We start from the raw sequence: 21,423 nt of genomic DNA, 5'->3' as shown, positions 1-21,423 counted from the left end.
TACCTGCATGCTAACCCAAAACTCTATTCACTGCACCAACTGTTGTGCACAACCAAAATGTGCTGTCAGAAGTAGTTACCGTACATGTGGTTACAGTGTTGCCAGATTGTCATTCTTTAACGTCCTTTTTCTGTCGGATGTACTTGCCGGACGAAATTTTGAGACAAAAATTTTTTTATTGCTGGTACATGAGGAGACGCACTGTGAAGCCCGAGTGTGCAAATTTCGCTTCACTCTGTATATGAAATGTGAAAGTGTTGGGTAGGAGTAATAATTAAGTACGCTATAACAAAGCAGTAGATGTGCAATTATTGTTTACTACTTTTTAGTGAACGCTAAGCTAGTGTTTAAATGATTGAAACTGAGGTTTTGTATGCTCTGAATTCTGTACAACCAAAAAATCTGATTTCAGTTTACTCTAGCCTGTATGTTTTGACATTCCAGTCAAATTTCAGTAAATCCAAATTTTAATTTTTGAACATTAAATACTGCCACCTGGTGTGCATATTTAAAGATTGTGACGTATAACGTAGCACTAAATGCTAATGATGGAAACAATAATTTTAAATAATGGAAAATTGTAGTACTTAATGGCAAGATTTGTTGGTCCAGGTTTTATGTAAATAACTTGAGAGTATCACTGTCGTCTTCAGTTTATTTTACAAAATGTGCAAGGCGAAAACATACAGTCACTTTGCGCAAAAAGTCTCGAGAATAAAATACATTGTGGTTTCTGATATGGTAATTTTATATGCTTGTAACAATCAAACCATAACTTTGGATTATTGTAATGTTCATTACAATTAACTTCACTGTACTTTGTTTTACATCATTTATTACATTGTAAGTTGTTTAATGTTATTTTTTACAATGAATACAGTCATAAGCTTTTATAAAATAGCACTTCTACCCATAAAAATTGGTCCTTTACACACATGTCTTCATTTCTATTTCATATTCATTTTTCTCGACCGGTATGAGACTTTGACACTTGCTTAAGTGATTTATTGTAGAATTAAATCTGTAGACTACATAGTCTTCCTTTAGGAAAAAAAAGTGTAAACTTTATACACTATATGCAGCTTAATGAAAGATAAACAATGAAGTGCCCTATACGAAAAGTATTTTTACCTTACATTATTAATGTGTGCATTTGTGAAAAATAATTTGAAAGTAATGTAAACATCTCATATTAGTGTTCAAAATTGTTATTCTAGAGCAGAACATACGAAACTACTGAATTTTTCAAAAGAAGGTCTGTCGATGACGAATTTCACAGGTACTTAACTAGTCACGGCCATCAGATAACGCACTAAAACTTTGACGAGGCATTTGCATTTCGGTGTCTGTACTGAATATGAGTCAGTTACCGTACCAGAAATGTCTCGTGCATGTGGGCTTTTGTCTGCAAAAAATAAGAGTGCCATCAGAGTTCACACCGCTATCTCGAGTTACCATTTGCCGAAGTGAGCTGTGCTGTAAATCTGTAGTGGTACTTGACAAAGAATCCTCCGCGACAGTCACTCTCGACCGTACCTGGGCAGATACTGATTCCCCAATGCCTTCCATCTCCCCACAGAACGCCACCGGGGCGAGTGCGCCGACGCGATCGTCTTCGTCGGCGTCGACAGCGCCGCTGGGAGCCGAGAGCGCGGGTGACGAGACGGAGGACTCCGGCGCGGAGAGCTTCGGCGCCGACAGCGGCGTGCACGCGGGCCTCGCGGCACCCGGCTCTGGCGCCGCGTCCGCCGTCATGGACGAGCAGTCGCAGGACAGCTGGGCCAGCTCGAACAATGCCGGCACTGACAACAACGGCAACCCCGCCACCGCCGCCAACAACAACAACGACGCTGCCGCGAACCGGCACCCCAAGGTCAACCCGCTCAAGTGGTCGGTGAGTGTCGCTGCCACCTGCAGCTGTGAGAAGCTGCCGTCGGCTCACATTTGTAACACTGTACACTCAGCTGTTTCCACTCCTGACTGACAAAATTTGCCAAGAGAAGGCTGTCAATAACAAAATGAGTTGCAACATTATGTGAAATTTATCGCAATAACTGTAAGTCGACACTACGTCTTGTCCACACCGTAGCTACAGGAGCGGAATGCTGGGGATAAAGAATATCTCGTGAGGCATCACCTAACGTGATCATTAAAATTAGAGTCTGCCAGTGCAGATTAATCACCATCTTGGTGACTTTCTTTTGTGGCCCAAATGATCCTGTGACCATTTGTTGTGTCCTTCTTTGTATACATCCAGTGTCCCCCCATTAATCCTTTTTTTCCCTGCCTCTGGTTCCACAGAAGTTATTCCCTTCTTCTTGTCCATTTACTCCACACGTTACTATTGTCACTGCTTCTGAGGAGAACCGGCTCATTTCTTATTGGCCCACCTAATTTTCAACATGTTTCTACAGCATCACATCTCAAAAGCTGCTGTTCTCTTTTTTTCTTATTTTGTCGCAATCCACTATTCACCTCCAGACAGTGGTGTACTGTAAACATATTGTTGTGACTTGGAACACTTTGAAAAACACAATTACAAGAAATTCTCATTTATTAGGTCACAGACTGACAGCTTAACCTAAGTAAGACGATACAGTTCAATGATTAAATAAGCGAAAAATATGTCTATTCAAAAAAACAGATAAAAATTCACTTGACACCTTACTGGGAGACAATCTCCACTCATTCCAAATTAATAATACAATTGTAGACTAGATGTGGCTTAAATTCAAAGAAATAGTATAGACAGCAATTGAGAGATTTGTACCAAACAAATGACGGAGCTGATCCTCCTTGGTGCACAAAACGGGTTAGAATACTGTTGCAGAAACAATGAAACAAACGTGCCAAATTTAAACAGACGCAAAATTCCCAAGATTGGCAAGCTTTTGTAAAGATGCTTATAACAGTTTCCATAGCGAAAATTTTTCTCGAAACCTGTCAGAAAATCCAAAGCGATTCTTGTCGTATGTGAAATATGTTAGAGGTAAGAAACAATCAGTGCCTTCTCTGCGTAATAGCAATGGAGATACTATCAAAGACAGTGCTACCAAAGCAGAGTTACTAAACACAGCCTTCCGAAATGTCTTCACAAAAGAAGACGAAGTAAATATTCCAGAATTCGAATTGAGAACAGCTGCCAACATGAGTAACGTAGAAGTAAATATCCTCGGAGTAGTGAAGCAACTTAAATCGCTTAATAAAAGCAAGTCTTCTACTCCAGACTGAATACCAGTTAGGTTCCTTTCGGAGTATGCTGGTACATTTGCTCCATATTTAACAATCATTTACAACCATTCGCTCGACAAAAGATCCGTATCCAAAGACTGGAAAGTTGCACAGGTCACACCAATATCCAAGAAAGATAGTAGGAATAATCCACTAAATTACAGGCCGATATCATTAACGTCGATATGCAGCAGGATTTTAGAACGTATATTGTGTTCGAATGTAATGAATTACCTCGAAGAAAATGGTCTATTGACACACAGTCAACATGGGTTTAGAAAACATCATTCCTGTGAAACACAACTAGCTCTTTATTCACGTGAAATGCTGAGCGCTATTGATAAGGGTTTTCAGATCGATTCAGTATTTCTGGATTTCCAGAAGGCTTTTGACACTGTACCACACAAGTACCTCATAGTGAAATTGCGTGCTCAGTTATGTGACTGGATCTGTGATTTGCTGTCAGATAGGTCATATTTTGTTGTCATTCATGGCAAGTCATCGAGGAAAACAGAAGTTATTTCTGGTGTTCACCAAGGTAGTGTTATAGGCCATCTACTGTTCCTTATCTATATAAACGGTTTTGGAGACAATTTGAGCAGCCGTCTTCGGTTGTTTGCTGATGACACTGTCGTTTATCGACTAATAAAGTCATTAGAAAATCAAAACAAACTGCAATATGATTTAGAAGAAATATTGGAATGGTGTGAAAAATGACAGTTGACCTTAAATAATGAAAAGTGTGAGGTCATCCACACGAGTGCTAAAAGGAATGCGTTTAACTTTGGTTACACGATAAATCAGTCTAATCTAAAAGCCGTAAATTCAACTAAATACCTAGGTATTACAATTACGAACAATTTAAATTGTAAGGAATACAGAGAAAATGTTGTGGGGAAGGCTAACCAAAGACTGTGTTTCATTGGCGGGACACTTAGAAAATGTAACAGACCTATTAAGGAGTCTGCCTACACTACACTTGTCCGTCCTCTTTTAGAATACTGTTGCACGGTGTGGGATCCTTACCAGATACGACTGACTGAGTACATGAAAAAAGTTCAAAGAAAGGCAGCATGTTTTGTATTATTGTGAAATATTGGAGAGAGTGTCACAGAAATGGTACAAGATTTGGCATGGACATCATTAAAAGAAAGGCGTTTTTTGTTGTGACGGAATCTTCTCACAAAATTCCAATCGGCAACTTTCTCCTCCGAATGCGAAAATATTTTGTTGACACCGACCTACATAGGGAGGAACGATCACCACAATAAAATAAGGGAAATCAAAGCTCGTACGGAAAGATATAGGTGTTCATTCTTTCCGCGCGCTATACGAGATTAGAACAATGGAGAGTTGTGAAGGTAGTTTGATGAACCCTCTGCCAGGCACTTGAATGTGATTTGCAGAGTATCCGTGTAGATGTAGAAAAGATACATACGAGACTAGTGACGAATATGGACTTGTCGATCTGTACCGACTACCCACCAGAGCTGGTGTACAGCCGTATAAAGGGCTTTCGTACACTGTGGCCATATCATGCCAAATAAATCCTTGCGATGACTATTTCTTTTTCAATTTCTTCACATTTTATTTCATTCTTAAGTGATATATATGTTTGATTCCTGTCTTCTTCTGAACGTATATTTTGGACTTCCATCTTGGTACTGAATGTTTCTTCAGTTGTCTTCCTTATATCTATATTTGTCCAGCTTCTGTGATTGCTGTTTTCAGAGAAGTGGAGTCCTCTTCACCCTAACTGCCTATTGTGATATTCAGTATCACTGTGTCAGTCTGAAAATGACCACTAGATAATCACAACTGTTTAGGGCACTGCGAAATATTCGTGTTATTGTGTTGGGTGAACTATAAAAAGTAAAATAATATAATCATAACATCAGAAAAAACTTAACAAGTTCACATTACCATGCTGACTAATTATATTGTATCGATTTTCTGTATTTTAAAAATGGCGTGAATGAAGTACGGAATGTTTGCACTGGCCAGGCAGATGAAACAACAGTAATGAGAAAAAAGTTTTAAAGTTCCTTGCAGTTCATGCAGGACTGGGACTTGAAGGGGGAAGCTCTGCCTTTTTGTGACTAACACTGTACTCACTGATCTACCAACACTATGTTGGTTCTAATCCTGCCAGTACATCTCTCGTACTTTCTGAAAGGCAGAAGTAGAGCTGTGAGTATGGGACAAGATCTATACCTGGATGGCTCAGTCAGTAGAGTGTTTACTTGCAAAAGACAAATGCTGTGGGTTTGAGTCCACGTGTGTGTTTTACTGAAGCTCCTACTTGCATGAACTGCCTTTAAATATAATTGACTGCAAAACTGCAATTGGTTAACAAAAATAATCATATTTCATATTTTGTAGCTGATGCAATAACGAAGAGGAATATACTGAATTTCACAAGTAGCTAACTGATGATGTGGGATTGATGTTTATTGTAGGCAAGAGATCTTATTCCAAACTACAGAATGAAACACTGACTTTTAACTCGCGTAATCTTATATTACCTCAACTTTGAACACATTATTATAAACTTGACATACACTGGTTAAAAGAACTGGTACTTTTTCCATTTCAAACCTTTGCAATCTCTGTCTTCCGACTACAGCTTGGACTCCCTTCAATTAACTCGACAACAACCAACTATTTGCTTGGAATTGCACCTGATAAGTAACAGTCCTCGATAACTAGGTCATTATTGGCATTAATACATTTGTAAACTTATAATGAAAATTTATGTATTTACAAAAACTTAATTGTGGCAATGAGTTTTACAGTAATAAGGAAGATAAGTGGCACATTTTATTTCCTTGTGCATTTTCTGCATTATACAAAACTGGTTTTGAACAACTACTTTTGAAATATGCATTTTCTTGCTGTGACAAATAATTATTTTGGTTACTATCATTTATAGAGGTTTCAGTGCTAAAGTCACATCACCTGATATAACCAGCTACTTATCTGATTAATGACAACTATTGCTAAACTGTTTTTTGATACTGAATAATAAACTATGACATTTCTTCTGGGTTTTTCAGGAATTTTCTGTTTGTAAATGTTGCACGTGTTGTACGAAAAACTCCTTTATGCGACTGAATTATCGTCTTCTCGATTTGAAATCACTTTGACTGAAAAGGAATTAGTAATTCCAATTTGTACTATTTCATAATCGCACAGATGAAGTAATATAACTTACTTTGTTATGTACAAGTTACTAAAATACTTTAAAAGTGTTCGATAATGTCAAATGAAATAAATGTCAGAGAGATAAACACGATCGTAAATATATGACAGCACAGTAAGATACGTGACGTATTGAGAGATACATAAAAGTAGTGCATCGCCTACTCCCGTACAAAGTCTGAGGCTGCCACTTTACTCCTCGCAGGTGACGGAGGTGTGCGAGTTCATCAAGGGGCTGCCCGGTTGTGCAGACTACGTAGAGGACTTCGCCATCCAGGAGATCGACGGGCAGGCTCTGATGCTGCTCAAGGAGGACCACCTCATGTCAGCCATGTCGATGAAGCTCGGCCCCGCGCTCAAGATCTGCGCCAAGATCGACACGATGCGCGGCGCCGTAGGCGAAGGTGCACCTGCGGCCAACGGCCCGGCGGTCGGCGTCCCCGTCTCTGGCCCTACCGAGTAGCTGCTGTCCGCGTCGGCGTGTCGAGAGCTCTCGCACCGGGACAGAGCGTGACGACGTATCCGGGCGAAAGTTTGCGAGCGTAAGAGGTAGCCTCTCCCAGTTCGACATTTCAGCGACGAGATACCTCGATAGCTTCCTGCCGTCGTGTGCATTTAATACTTTCGGGATCGGCACTGTACAGCGGCAGAGAGTGTGACCCAGACGGGCCGTGGGAGGAATACGTGAGACATCTAATGCCTCCAAATCTCTGTGAAACGTGCAGAATTTCAGTTCGGCATTTCTAGTTAGGCGACATCCATCTACAGTTTACCTCTCCTGCGGGGGCCGCTCTCAAAATGGCATCCTTCGGACCCATATTTGTATCCCCTTTCTCAGTGAGAGATCTTTCGGAGTACAGTCGACAGTGCGACACGTGTGAATTTGTGCTGGGAAATTTAAGGGTTACAAATTGTATACACACTCTCGTCGGTACCGCGGGGGTTTAAATGGCCACAGATTCACGCGTAATACTCCTCGTAGATGACTGTGGCCCTAAGTTTCCGACGGCCTCAGTCCGAAGGCTGACGGAGGACTTTTCACAGCTGTGGCTGTCGGTAACTCGGACGGGGGATAGTGGCAGCTGTGAGGTGTCGGCCAGAGCACTCCTGAAGTGCACGGCACATTCAGAAGGGAGCGAGTGTGTCACGGCAGGCTCTGCGTACGGGACGGAGACTGCCACTGCACTGACTGTACGTTTGGACAATCCCCTGCCCCCTATGGTCACAAATTGCAACATTTGGTGAAATCTCGACTGGGCTACCGACATACCTCTAATGTTACACTTTTAACGAAACTCGTGGCTCGCAGTGTTGAAAGTAGAACTTATTTATCTTGCAAGTGCTTTGTATTTGTGTGCTACTGTGACTAGAAATTTCATTAATTCCACACTACCACACACGTGTACTCTATTCTGAATACTACTTTCAGATTACTTGACAATTGTGCTAGTTTTGAGCTAATTTTGTGCAAGCCAGATAAACCTACCTTTTACTGGATGCCATTACATGTGGTTCCAGTGACATCTTTGACACCTGTATTCCTGTTTTGCAGGAAAAAAGTGTACTCCAAACTACTGTAACATATGTTCCTTTGTGACAGACATGTTCCCATTCTGATCAGTTATTATTGACAATGAGGCTGAGGAAATGGGTCCAAAGGAGAAATGGAAGCAGCATTTTGTTTGCTGGGGAAAGGAGTGTGTTTCGTAATCGAAACGGTTCTGTAATTTGTGTAGATTTTTCTCGATCAGCATGTTACTTATTAAGAGATGTGTGTTTTATGTTTATTGTGTAGGAAAATGTAAAGGACTTCATCGGCTGTGACATGATATGTTGACTGTTTGTATATTTTTTCCTCGTTTTTTTTTTTTTTTTTTTTGGACGCTGTAGCAGTAGATTTGTTGTTCATTTGTATACATTTACAACTTGTATGTTTATCTGTGTGTGTGTGTGTGAGAGAGAGAGAGAGAGAGAGAGAGAGAGAGAGAGAGAGAAAATCATAAAATTTGGTGGTGCACATCATGTTTTGCTTCCACCGAATAACACTGCCAACCACCTCCTTAATGTAACGACTGACTGCTCTCAGCAGTCGTCCTGTGACCGCCAAAGAGAAGGCTTTCTGACTGAAGTGTGGATGCTAGCGAGGCCTCAGTTCGGTCTGCAACGGGAAGCCGGAGCACTGCCTGGAGTTCCCTCAAGCTATTTGTCTGTGTGAGGCTAATGTCCTTGTATAATTAGTGTCGGACGCTTCCAACAGGCTACTGTGAGCGAGCAAAGTATTTGTACGAGGAAATGCTCACTGTACCGGGTTTTCCTAGTTGTAGGCTGTGGCAGCAAAAGTGCAAAGCTGGAGGACACAGCAAAAAACTGACTATGCAATCTTTCCACTGGGATGCAAAATTTGCTTATGTTACTGGTATGCAGTTCATTATTACAGTGAAGGTCAACATTTTTAGCATTCAGCACACGAATGAACTTTTCGTGTTGCAGGTGCAGAATTTGCTAGTGCAGTTATGCGGGCAGGTTACAGAAGCTCGCCACTATCTTTTCCTCGCCTTGTATAAATGATCAGGACTGGGCTCGTAAATGGTTTCGGTCTTTGACAGAAAGGATGTAGTCGACATTTAAAAAAAAAGAAAAAAAAATATCCTACTGTGGAACGCACAATAATGATATTTAAAAATTGGATTTTTAAAGCCGTGTACAAAAGTGAAATAATACAGCGTGAGGTCGCTCAGCTGTCGAGACAGTAGATGCCGTCTGGGGCCGGTGTCGGTTGAGTCCCCACAGAGCCGTCCAGATTTAGGTATTCTTTAGTTTACCTAAACCGTGTGAGGTGAACGGTGGGATGTCCCTCTGAAAAGGACAGGGACGTGGCGGGAGTGCCCGACATTCGTGCGGAGGCCGAACTGAGGCTGCGAGGCAAACGGGGTGGCATTACTCTTGTGGGGCGCACCTCTCGCAAGAGCTGACGTCACGAGTGTGCGCTCGGCATTTTTTGAAATTACTGTGTAAACTTAGGTTTTTGAATATTGTACAGATATGTAACAAAATAAAAGGTGACACGGCAGTGCTCGTGTCGGGCATCCGAGTGCACAATTTGTACTTTGCTCTTCACTGTTTTAAATATACCAGTGCCGTCCTCTCCAATTGAATGATTCATTTGTTCCTGTGGTGCCACCTTGCACATTTGTGTATCGGCAGATTCGTCATCTCTGCACTATGTGACAACTGAATCGGCACGTCGTAATGGAAAATTGGGGCACCGCGCAATTGGATCGTTTGATATAACCTGCCCCAAATTCCAAAGCCAATATCTGGTAGCTGTTAATAGATAAAATCTTGGTCTCCACAATTAATCACTATATGGTACCTGATTCACAAGTGCACACAATATAGTAACCAGCATTGATTACATCACACAAAAATGAACAATCTTTAAAAAATAATAGTGAAACACAATCACACATATGTGTTTATTTAAATGGAATTAAAAAAAGTCACATGTGCCACATGACTGCTGAAACAACAGCAGGTCCAGAAAACACTTAAACTCAAACCTGATCTCCTGAACAGGTCCAAAAGACTCTGTTAATATTCTGATTACCAGTCACTACACTTAGCTTGTCCAAAAATTCAAAACTCATCAGGCGGAACTTTCTTTAAACTGTCACGATGGGGAATCTGCTCTCGTACTGTTATCCATTTGACTTCCATTGGCCTGTCCCACATAGAACATAAATAATTTGTACTCTCAAAAATCTGGAGGACTTAAGAGAATTACAGTGCTATTCATAAGTATCTCCAGGGTTTCAGAAGATGACCATCTGAAGACAAAACGACATACAGAAAAAAAGAAAACACACACACACACACACACACACACACACACACACACACACACACACCTGCGCGCGCTTATTCGCACTTCAGGTGCTCAATATGGGCAGGTGTCGTTACGAGCTAGAGAAATCGCTGCGGTCACTGGGAAGATGCAACAGGCAGCCCGTGTCTAAAATCCGTTCATCGTTGTGCATACCTGCACGTACTGAGCGATTTGATGTGACAATATGGAGTGGACAGCTACATGTTCTCAGACACATACCCCCAGTACAACTGTGCCACAGTGCGTAATACAGAATGAAACTCTGAGAGACGCTCTGTCCACTGACACGCCTCATTCTTCTGTATGTCTTGTAGTCCTCCTCTGAAACACTCAAGGTATGCTGCCATTAGCCGGACTGCATTCATCGGACACAAACCTTTGAGACTTTGGCAAAGTTTGAATGATAGAAAATAATAGTTTCAGTTGCTGTAATTGTTAATGTTGACGTTAAATTGAGGGTGGTAAATTACATGTTCCAGTTCAGACAAAACTCTGAGGAGAATGTAGTGGTTAACAAAAAAGAGAAGAAAAGAAAAGGTTGTAAATGCAGGAAGAAATCGTGAATAAAAAGGGGATTTTAAAGTCATTGATGACCGTGAAAAAGGGAAAGAATGAAATGCAAATCGGACTTCGTATTACAGAAAAGTTATCGGACTTCGTGATTCGGAAAAGCTATTGTTGGGGTGGTCCTTGTGGCGTTTCTGAGCAAAAGTCAAACCAATTTCCACTACAAAAATAATTTGAAAAAAGACAGAGAGTAACAAATGTGGCTAACGGGGAGGGGAGGGGGGGGGGGGGGAATGGCGTAGATAAGAGTTCATTCTTTACCATGTTGACATGTCTTCTTTCGTGCCCAGGTCGTCAAAACTCTTCTACTTCATTTCTGCGTGAAAAGTTTGCTTTGAAATCTTGCAATCATCCAGGAATCACTAATTTATACAAATAAAAATCATATTGACACTGAATGCAATTTAATTCACTTTGCTATTTCCATCCTCTGAATTTCATAACAACTTCCACAATATGTCTACACATTAAAATCAGATCAAGACTAGCTAATAAGTTTTTACGTCTGCGTTAAGCTTCCCCTCTTGAGAGACAATAGACGGATAGGGGGAAAAAAAAAAAAAAAAAAAAAAAAAAGTTACAATTTTAGTATTTTCTCTGCCGCCGAGCGCTCCTACCGCTGTTACGGAATAATTTATGTCTGAGGGAGCGAGTGTAGCATGGCGAAATTCAAAGTTCCGCTACATCGCCCCCTCGACTGTCATGTTAAAACATTTAGTGTGGCAGGCTAGCAAACAATATAATAGATATACCTAAATGTCAATATACACATATTTTCATAGGAAAGGCCACGTGCATTCATAGGGGATAATCTTTGTCAATACTTATTTTCTAAATCTATATACTAAATATAATTGTTACAGTTTTGATCCTTTTTACAATTTGTTGTTGTTGTGGTCTTCAGTCCTGAGACTGGTTTGATGCAGCTCTCCATGCTACTCTATCCTGTGCAAGCTTCTTCATCTCCCAGTACCTACTGCAGCCTACATCCTTCTGAATCTGCTTAGTGTATTGATCTCTTGGTCTCCCTCTACGATTTTTACCCTCCACACTGCCCTCCAATACTAAATTGGTGATCCCTTGATGCCTCAGAAGATGTCCTATCAACCGGTCCCTTCTTCTGGTCAAGTTGTGCCACAAACTTCTCTTCTCCCCAATCCTATTCGGTACTTCCTCATTAGTTATATGATCTACCCATCTAATCTTCAGCATTCTTCCGTAGCACCACATTTCGAAAGCTTCTATTCTCTTCTTGTCCAAACTATTTATCGTTCATGTTTCACTTCCATACATGGCTACACTCCATACAAATACTTTCAGAAATGACTTCCTGGCACTTAAATCTATACTCGATGTTAACAAATTTCTCTTCTTCAGAAACGCTTTCCTTGCCATTGCCAGTCTACATTTTATATCTTCTCTACTTCGACCATCATCAGTTATTTTGCTCCCCAAATAGCAAAACTCCTTTACTACTTTAAGTGTCTCATTTCCTAATCTAATTCCCTCAGCATCACCCGACTTAATTCGACCACATTCCATTATCCTCGTTTTGCTTTTGTTGATGTTCATCTTATATTCTCCTTTCAAGACACTGTCCATTCCGTTCAACTGCTCTTCCAAGTCCTTTGCTGTCTCTGATAGAATTACAATGTCATCGGCGAACCTCAAAGTTTTTATTTCTTCTCCATGGATTTTAATACCTACTCCGAATTTTTCTTTTGTTTCCTTCACTGCTTGCTCAATATACAGATTGAATAATATCGGGGAGAGGCTACAACCCTGTCTCACTCCATTCACAACCACTGCTTCCCTTTCATGCTCCTCAACTCTTATAATTGCCATCTGGTTTCTGTACAAATTGTAAATAGCCTTACGCTCCCTGTATTTTACCCCTGCCACCTTTAGAATTTGAAATGGAGTATTCCAGTCAACATTGCCAAAAGCTTTCTCTAAGTCTACAAATGCTAAGAACGTAGGTTTGCCTTTTCTTAATCTTTCTTCTAAGATAAGTCGTAAGGTTAGTATTGCCTCACGTGTTCCAGCTTTTCTACGGAATCCAAACTGATCTTCCCCGAAGTCGGCTTCTACCAGTTTTTCCATTCGTCTGTAAAGAATTCGCGTTAGTATTTTGCATCTGTGTCTTATTAAACTGGTAGTTCGGTAATTTTCACATCTGTCAACACCTGCTATCTTAGGGATTGAAATTATTACATTCTTCTTGAAGTCTGAGGGTATTTCGCCTGTTTCATACATCTCGCTCACCAGCTGGTAGAGTTTTGTCAGGACTGGCTCTCCCAAGGCCGTCAGTAGTTCAAATGGAATGTTGTCTACTCCTGGGCCCTTGTTTCAACTCAGATCTTTCAGTGCTCTGTCAAACTCTTCACGCAGTATCGTATCTCCCATTTCATCTTCATCTACATCCTCTTCCATTTCCATAATACTGTCCTCAAGTACATCGCCCTTGTATAGACCTTCTGTGGGTTTCCATCTGAGCTCTTGATATTCATACAAGTGGTTCTCTTTTCCCCAAAGCTCTCTTTAATTTACCTGTACGCAGTATCTATCACCCTAGTGAGATAAGCCTCTACATCCTTACATTTGTCCTCTAGCCCTCCCTGTTTAGCCATTTTGCACTTCCTGTCGATCTCATTTTTGAGACGTCTGTATTCCTTTTTGCCTGCTTCATTTACTGCATTTTTATATTTTCTCCTTTCATCGATTAAGTTCAGTATTTCTTCTGTCACCCAAGGATTTCTACTAGCCCTTGTCTTTTTACCTACTTGATCCTCAGCTGGCTTCACTATTTCATCCCTCAAAGCTACCCATTCTTCTTCTACTGTATTTCTTTCCCCCATCCCTGTCGATTGTTCCCTCATGCTCTCCCTGAAAGTCTGTACAACCTCTGGTTTAGTCAGTTTATCCAGGTCCCATCTCCTTAAATTTCCACCTTTTTGCAGTTTCTTCAGTTTTAATCTACAGTTCATAACCAATAGACTGTGGTCAGAGTCCACATCTGCCCCTGGAAATGTCTTACAATTTAAAACCTGGTTCCTAAATCTGTCTTACATGTATACAACCTTCTTTCATGATCCTTGAACCAAGTGTTAGCTATGATTAAGTTATGCTCTGTGCAAAACTCTACCAGGTGGCTTCCTCTTTCATTTCTTAGCCCCAATCCATATTCACCTACTACGTTTCCTTCTCTCCCTTTTCCTACTCTCGAATTCCAGTCACCCATGACCAGACGTGGCTCGTGGTTTCTACACTGGGGAACGATGCGGCATTTATTGATCGGAGCGAACATAGACCTCTGGTTACGCTACAGATTAGTCTTACCTATAATTTTATGTACTGTATCTTCTATAACCAAGTATTAAATATCATTAGAAGCTAACTTTGAGTTAAAATCTTTGGTTAGTGTTTTAATACGTCATCATTACATTTTCTGACACTTTGCAGCAAATCATATGAAAAGACGCGTTTCGAATAGATCTTTAATGCGATGAATGTTAACTTTGCGGCTGCTTAATGTTTTTGGTGTTTTCAGTTCTAAACTTAAGGCGTTTATTGTGGTTTACCTCCAAAGCTTGAAGTTTATGAGTTTGCATGACGATACTGTGATGTTTTGGTGAAGTCACAGGTCTTGTGCTGTGATTGGGTGACATGAGCAATCCGTGCAACTGCCATATTAATTCACATGTATGCGAAGCGAACAGTTTGTATTTATTGTATATTATGAAAATATGCATTTATGTGAAATAGCGCACTAAAGATCTCGCCAAAATATGTCATTTTTAGTACGGTTTATTGTGCTAAAGTACACAAAATGTGACACTGTACCGGTACCAAAAGTGATTCGTTTCGGAAAATGTCACCACGTTTATGACTGGCCAAACATGAGACTACCCTTTTTCACTCACTTCACTTAATAGGCTAAGTAGGACTTAATATACAGAAATTAATTACCTCTTATCAATTATGAATGCACTTTTGCTTACCCGAATTCATTTGTTTATAGACGAAGTCAGCTCGTCTCCCCTTCTGTGCAGCAAAATGGCCTATGACTATTTCATTGAAATTTGGCCGATTTAGTAATTCTTTTTCTAGGGAACACATTGGAAGCCCACAAAGTCTGTCCTCATTCATAGTGTTGCGCACGAATGTTTTCCCTCGCTTTAACATAGAGAAGCAGTGTCCTGCCTCTCCAGTCGTCATAGGGAAGGTTACTATTATTTGCAGAAGTTTTACACTTTCAGGAAAAGTTTTAGCCACATTGTAATCCCAAAGAAAGTTCAACAAGGTCGAAGCACCTGACGCCCTCATAAAATCTTTTCGGCCGACAACACGTTGAGCGCATGACGTAGATCTGAAGACTGTAAATTGAACAAATTAACAGCTATTTTAAGCTCTTTTTTCGGAAAAAAAGTTTGATGTTTTGCAAACAATGATGGATCAAACAGCTGTGCAATCGATAAGTGATCATTGAAACTGAATCGTTCTCTGATCTGAGTTGTGATGAGGTCGCAAACGTTTCGTGCACACACTATTCTAGATTCTGTGAAACGTCCCCGTGGCCTTGTTTATTGTCCTGTAATCACTGGCATTATCATCAGTAATCCTTTCTGGGCACTCAACAATTTCCTTTTGGTATTTGTACACAGTGGTCACGCACCGTGACTTAAAATTCCGCCCGATGGACTGACAACAGGTAGGAATACGCTACTTCACTACTTCGTCAAGAATGGCTGTACGGCTAGATGACCGGGAAAAAATGGTGGAAATTCCTTCCCAGTTGCTAAAGAAGATCTGCACTTGTTTATTGCCCGTCACACGACGTTCGACAATTAAATTTAACTGATGGGCGTAACAGTGAATAAAGTGAGCATTCCTGCACATTTTTCTAATTCTAGTTTGAACTCCACTTTCAGGGCCACTCATAATAGGAGCACCGCCGTAACACTGAGCTATCGGTTTTTCAGGTGTTTCGTCTACATTCATTTTCTCTAGCTCGCAGAGAAAAGCTGCAGTTACATCGTCTGCACTGTGACTTTTTGGGCGTACAACGGAAATAACTCTTTCATTTATTTGCCCCAGTAGCTCGTAGCGAATTATTAGGACCAATTGTGAAAAATTAGCACAGTCAGTAGTTTCATCAACTTCTATTGCGAGAAAGTTTGCCTTCGACAGTTCACTCCTGATGAGATTGAGGCGTATCTCATAAATTGATTCCAGGAGTTCATTTTTGTTAAAAGAAAAGTAAAAATTCCTTGGCTTGTGTCGATGTGAAATTTGAGACAGAAACTGTTTGTGATTTACATAGTGATCGTGTTGAATTTGAAGTCCCTCGGGAAGAATTAAATGATCCAAATTCATCTAAAGATGACTAACGTAAATCTCCTATACTGTACACTTCTGGAGGAAGTCAAACTCGAGAAAAAATTGACATTCTCGATTCTAGAGAAGGTCAAGATTCGAGTGAATCTGATGAAAACAAACAATTAACAGAATTTCTAAAAGCAGAAGCTGATGAATCTTCTAATGAAGAGAAACAGAAGAATAAAAGACAACGAAGAAAACCAACCTGGATGGAAAGTGGTGAATTTTGTATGGCAACAAAAGTTGATGCACTTGAATACACGCAGTGGCTAGCACACTCGAGTCTCATTCGGGAGGACGACGGTTCAATCCCGCGTCCGGCCATCCCGATTCAGGTTTTCCGTGATTTCCCTAAATCGCTCCGGGCAAATGCCGGGATGGTTCCTTTGAAAGGGCACGGCCGGCTTCCTTCCCCATCCTTCCCTAAGCCGATGAGACCGATGACCTCGGTGTGTGGACTCTTCCCCAAAACAACCGTCTAACTTGAATACAAAGATCCAAACTGTTTTTCAGAAATATTGGAGTCAAATGAGAAGGAAGAATGGATGCAAGCTATCAGTGAAGAACCTCAATCTCTAAAGAAAAACAATACCTGGGTGCTGGTTGACCGTCAAAAGAATGCCAAAGTATTGCAAAACCGACGAAGAATTAAAGATTTATGCTGATGCAGATTTCGCAGGTGATAACTGGACAACGCACTCGACAACTGGAATTCATGCAAAGTACTCAGGTGGTGCATTATCATGGACAAGTCAGTTGCAGAAAGTAGTGGCCACATCCTCAACCGAGGTGGAAATAATTACAGCTAGTGAAGGAGCGAAAGAGTTAGTTTGGTTACGTGGTCTGCTATCAGAATTAGTGGAAATTTCGGGGCAGCCTCCAGGTCTTTACACTGACAATGCTAGTGCATTGAACTTATCAAAAGATCCAGAATATCATCGACGTTCTAAACATATAGAGGTCCAACATTTCTATGTTCGTGATATCTGAATGGTGAGATTTTCTTGGAACACATTGACGGACACAACCAGTTGGCACATATTTTGACGACACCCCTTGAACGATTTCGATGTAATTATATATGTTGAGAAATTGGCATGCAAGAGACACAGCAATAATTTCATGATTTTTTCTTTTGGAGGAAGTGTTAAAAGAACAGAAAAAAATCCTTGACGTCTATATTTATGTGCTGCTCCATGACTCTGCTGTCAATATCTTTATTCTTGGCTTGTGTGTAACTTCTGTGTTTTTTTCAGTAAATGTGTTTTTTTCGTATACATGGTGTAATTATAAAGTTAAAAAATGTTTTCTTGCCTTTAAAATAATATTTTCCATCAATTTTGAATTGTCTTCGATAGGCCTAAGAAAACACGGTTTTCTGATTTCTCAATGTGCTGCTTCAAGACGCAGTTCTGTTCTGCCATAAGACTGACTAATCCTCGAAAAATTCCTGGGTTTTTGGAATCTTTTGCTTTGTCGTGGCCCCTTAAGGCAAGCTCGAATTTTAATACAGTGTATCAGTTTACCCAGAATATACCGATTTTTTGATACATTTTCATTGTATATCTTTATATTACGGCGGTAAGCATTGTCTAATAGGCACATAATGTTCACTTTCCCTAGCATTGAAAACTCAATGAAACAGTTTAAATGTTTTACGCTGAAATTACGTTTTTTCACCTTCGCCTGAAAATTCTTTAAGTCAGTGGTAACAGTTTCAATCCAGGCACTATCAGTACTATTTGTAAGAAGGCAGGTGAAACAGAAAAATGGATTTTTCACTTCACAACCACGCAGCTGCATCGTACATTGCTCTATTAAAACTGCGTTTGTATCCTAGCATAGATTTGCACTGTTTCTGTTCTTGATTGATCGTTACATCGGGTCTGGGTGCACCAAGTTCTTTCACTTTCATCCGATGGCCGTGTTCCAAGTTTTTACCTATTAAATTGCACACTGAATTCGTATTGCGCTGGTTTCACACTCGCGGTATGTCGCAGATATTCACAAGCAAGTAAAACTAACTAAAATCTTGCAAAATACACTCCGAAAAAGACTCTTGCTAATATCACACCGCATCAACAAAAGCAGTCAGCATCAGCAATCAAGGAAAGTAAAGTAACGGGACAAATTTCGCGCGCTTTGTCCTCTAATCACTTGACAACATCCAATCAATCGTGATTGTCTACGGATGGATAAATAAATAAATAAAATAAATAAATGCTAGATGGCAGCACTGACATGTTACTGTAGAGTAGTGCACTCTGGCGGGATATTTGCAAACTTATTCTCAATGTGGATAAAATAGCCAATGGCAGAAACAAAACAACTATGTTAAACATTATCAAAACAATAATACTAAACGTCGATTAATGACGCATCGAAGTGTAGTACAGATGTACAGAGAGAGAGAGAGATTAGATAGCGAAGTTTCGGCCACTCTACATTCCTTTATTACATACATAGTGGAACGTGAAAAACGTGTGGTGGTTGGTATGACATCCTTAGGCTGCAAGCTCTGAGCCTACGGGTCGCCCATAAAGAGCAGTACTATGTAGAAGCCACGCCCCCAAACCGCTACTACATGCAGGTTACGGACGTTCCAAGACACAGACTAAACACAAATAACCGTTCGGAAAACATCTATCGACACAAACAGTACCAAAAACGTTGACCGTCATTATTTTAATCGGCATGGGAAATATGCGAAATTCGTCCTGATAATTTAAATTATGTAATACGTTTTTGCGAAATTTACTTTAACATATATTTTGGGGGCGGCTCCGCCTCAGAGCCTTTAATTACGAGCCGCGCCTGCCCATGACTATTAAATTTTCGTCTCCCTTCACTACCTGAATAATTTATTTTATCTCATCATACATTTCATCAATTTCTTCGTCATCTGCAGAGCTAGTTGGCATATAAACTTGTACTACTGTAGTAGGCGTGGGCTTTGTGTCTATCTTGGCCACAATAATGTGTTCACTATGCTGTTTGTAGTAGCTTACCCGCACTCCTATTTTTTATTTATTATTAAACCTACTCCTGCATTACCCCTATTTGATTTTATGTTTATAACCCTGTATTCACCTGACCAAAAGTCTTGTTCCTCCTGCCACCGAACTTCACTAATTCCCACTATATCTAACTTTAACCTATCCATTTCCCTTTTTAAATTTTCTAATCTACCTGCCCGGTTAAGGGATCTGACGTTCCACGCTCCGATCCATAGAACGCCAGTTTTGTTTCTCCTGATAACGACATCCTCTTGAATAGTCCCCACCCGGAGATCCGAATGGGGGACTATTTTACGTCTGGAATATTTTACCCAAGAGGACGCCATCGTCATTTAGTCACACAGTAAAGCTGCATGTCCTCGGGAAAAATTACGGCTGTAGTTTCCCCCTTGCTTTCAGCCGTTCGCAGTACCAGCACAGCAAGGCCATTTTGGTTAATGTTGCAAGGCCAGATCAGTCAATCATCCAGATTGTTGCCCCTGCAACTACTGAAAAGGCTGCTTCCCCTCTTCAGGAACCACATTTTTGTCTGGCCTCTCAACAGATACCCCTCCGTTGTGGTTGCACCTACAGGCCTATCCACACGCAACGATCTGTCTGCGAACATTACATATGCGCAGACAGATTGTTGCGTGTGTGGACAGAAGATTTGCACCAACATGAGGTGTGTGCAAATCTGGAAGTTGGAGGTTTGAGCGAAACCTCTCAAAGCTGTGGGTTCAAACCACATCTGCACAGACAAGTTTGAGGGTGTGGGCAGGAGATTGCCGCAAATTTGGCGCGAAACAGCTGTTTGCTCAGTCTAGTGTTTGTATTTGTGCCACAGGGCATTAAAATGGCTGATACTCGTCAGTGTTCTCGAGAGTTTGTATGTGAATTCATTGAAATATATAGAAACCAGCCATGTTTGTGGAAGATTAAAAGTTAAGAATATAGTGACCGAGACAAAACGACAGCAGCATACAATCCTCCAATTGAAAAATTACGGGCAGTTGACACCTCGGCAAACAGAGAAAGAGTAATAAAAAAAAAATTCGTTGCGTTCTGTTTACCGAAAAGAGTTATCCAAAGTTCAGAAATCTAGATGATCTGGTGTGGCAGTAGATCAAGTATACCAGCCAACGTTATGGTATTTTGATCTTCTTGGCTTTCTTAGTGATCAAGAAACGCCAAGACCAAGCAGGAGTACAATTGAAGATGAAATTGGAGTGTCAATGTGCGAGGAAATGGAACACGAGGTAAAGTAAAACAAAACAGGTTCGCCCTGCAACTCTCGCAGTAAATTTACGTGAGAAAACTGCTTTCGTTTTAGCAGCCACTGTCTACACCATTTTGACCGCTTTCTCTGTTTCCTGCAGTTGGCCTGAATGGTTTTTTTTGCAAAACAAGTTACGAACACAGACCACAACAGATCTTCCTCCATTTCTTTATTTCAAAATAACTGAATTAAATTTTGAAGTTTACGGGGAGCGTAGTCGCTTGCCACCGATATTTCTTTTCTACACCGACAGATGGCGGGCGAGTAGTAGATTGGGGTTTGTGTCGTGTGAACACACCAAATTTGCAGGCTTGTACAGACGTGTGCGCAGACAGACCGTTGCGTGTGGACCGGGCTTACGGTACGGCCATCTGTATCGCTGAGGCACGCAAGCCTCCCCACCAACGGCAAGGTCCATGGTTCTTGGGGAAGTTCACAAAATTAATATACATATATTTACATAGAGTTTGTTTGAGCAGGCTGCTCGCCAGCGCAGGTAACGTTGTGCGCTTCCAGCGTTGGTTTCCCAATGCATCTCTCGCAGCACGTAGTCTTTGCGCATGCGCAATAGCATAATTGAATTTCCCGTGAGGCAGTTTCAAAATCGCTGTGTTATGACAGTCTTGCACAGTATTAACTTTCACGTAGTGTTCATTACAAGTTGTTATTCCAGCATAAATGGCGTGTTAAGTCCGGAGACACCATAAGATTGAGCGTGTGTGTGGTCTGTAGCAATGTCCGTGTCTTCAGTTTATATCGTTTTACAAACAGTTTTTTGCTTTATGCACCGTAAGTTTCAGAAATAACACAAAATTCGTCGTTTATAACGTTCACAGTTTGCAACACTTTTTTGTCATATTTACGTTTTAACAAAGCTCCTTGAT

General features: G+C 40.8%; 1 protein-coding gene across 5 annotated transcripts in view; it reads left to right on the top strand.

Moving 5' to 3' along the window:
• The window catches only part of LOC126295501 (uncharacterized), a 305,004-nt gene extending 295,463 nt beyond the window's left edge, over positions 1–9,541 (top strand). For all 5 annotated transcript variants that reach the window (XM_049988079.1, XM_049988080.1, XM_049988078.1 and 2 more), the window contains 2 exons: positions 1,580–1,894; positions 6,638–9,541. In XM_049988079.1, the coding sequence (XP_049844036.1) occupies positions 1,580–1,894; positions 6,638–6,895 (573 nt within the window). In that variant the 3' untranslated portion in view covers positions 6,896–9,541. The remainder of the gene's footprint in view (positions 1–1,579; positions 1,895–6,637) is intronic.
• Positions 9,542–21,423: the final 11,882 nt, after the last annotated feature.

The sequence above is a fragment of the Schistocerca gregaria genome, chromosome 11, assembly GCF_023897955.1.
Source record: "Schistocerca gregaria isolate iqSchGreg1 chromosome 11, iqSchGreg1.2, whole genome shotgun sequence".
NCBI classification, from domain to species: Eukaryota; Metazoa; Arthropoda; class Insecta; order Orthoptera; family Acrididae; genus Schistocerca; species Schistocerca gregaria.
The sequence above is the reverse complement of the archived record's forward strand: the minus strand, read 5'-3'. Positions and strand labels throughout refer to the sequence as shown.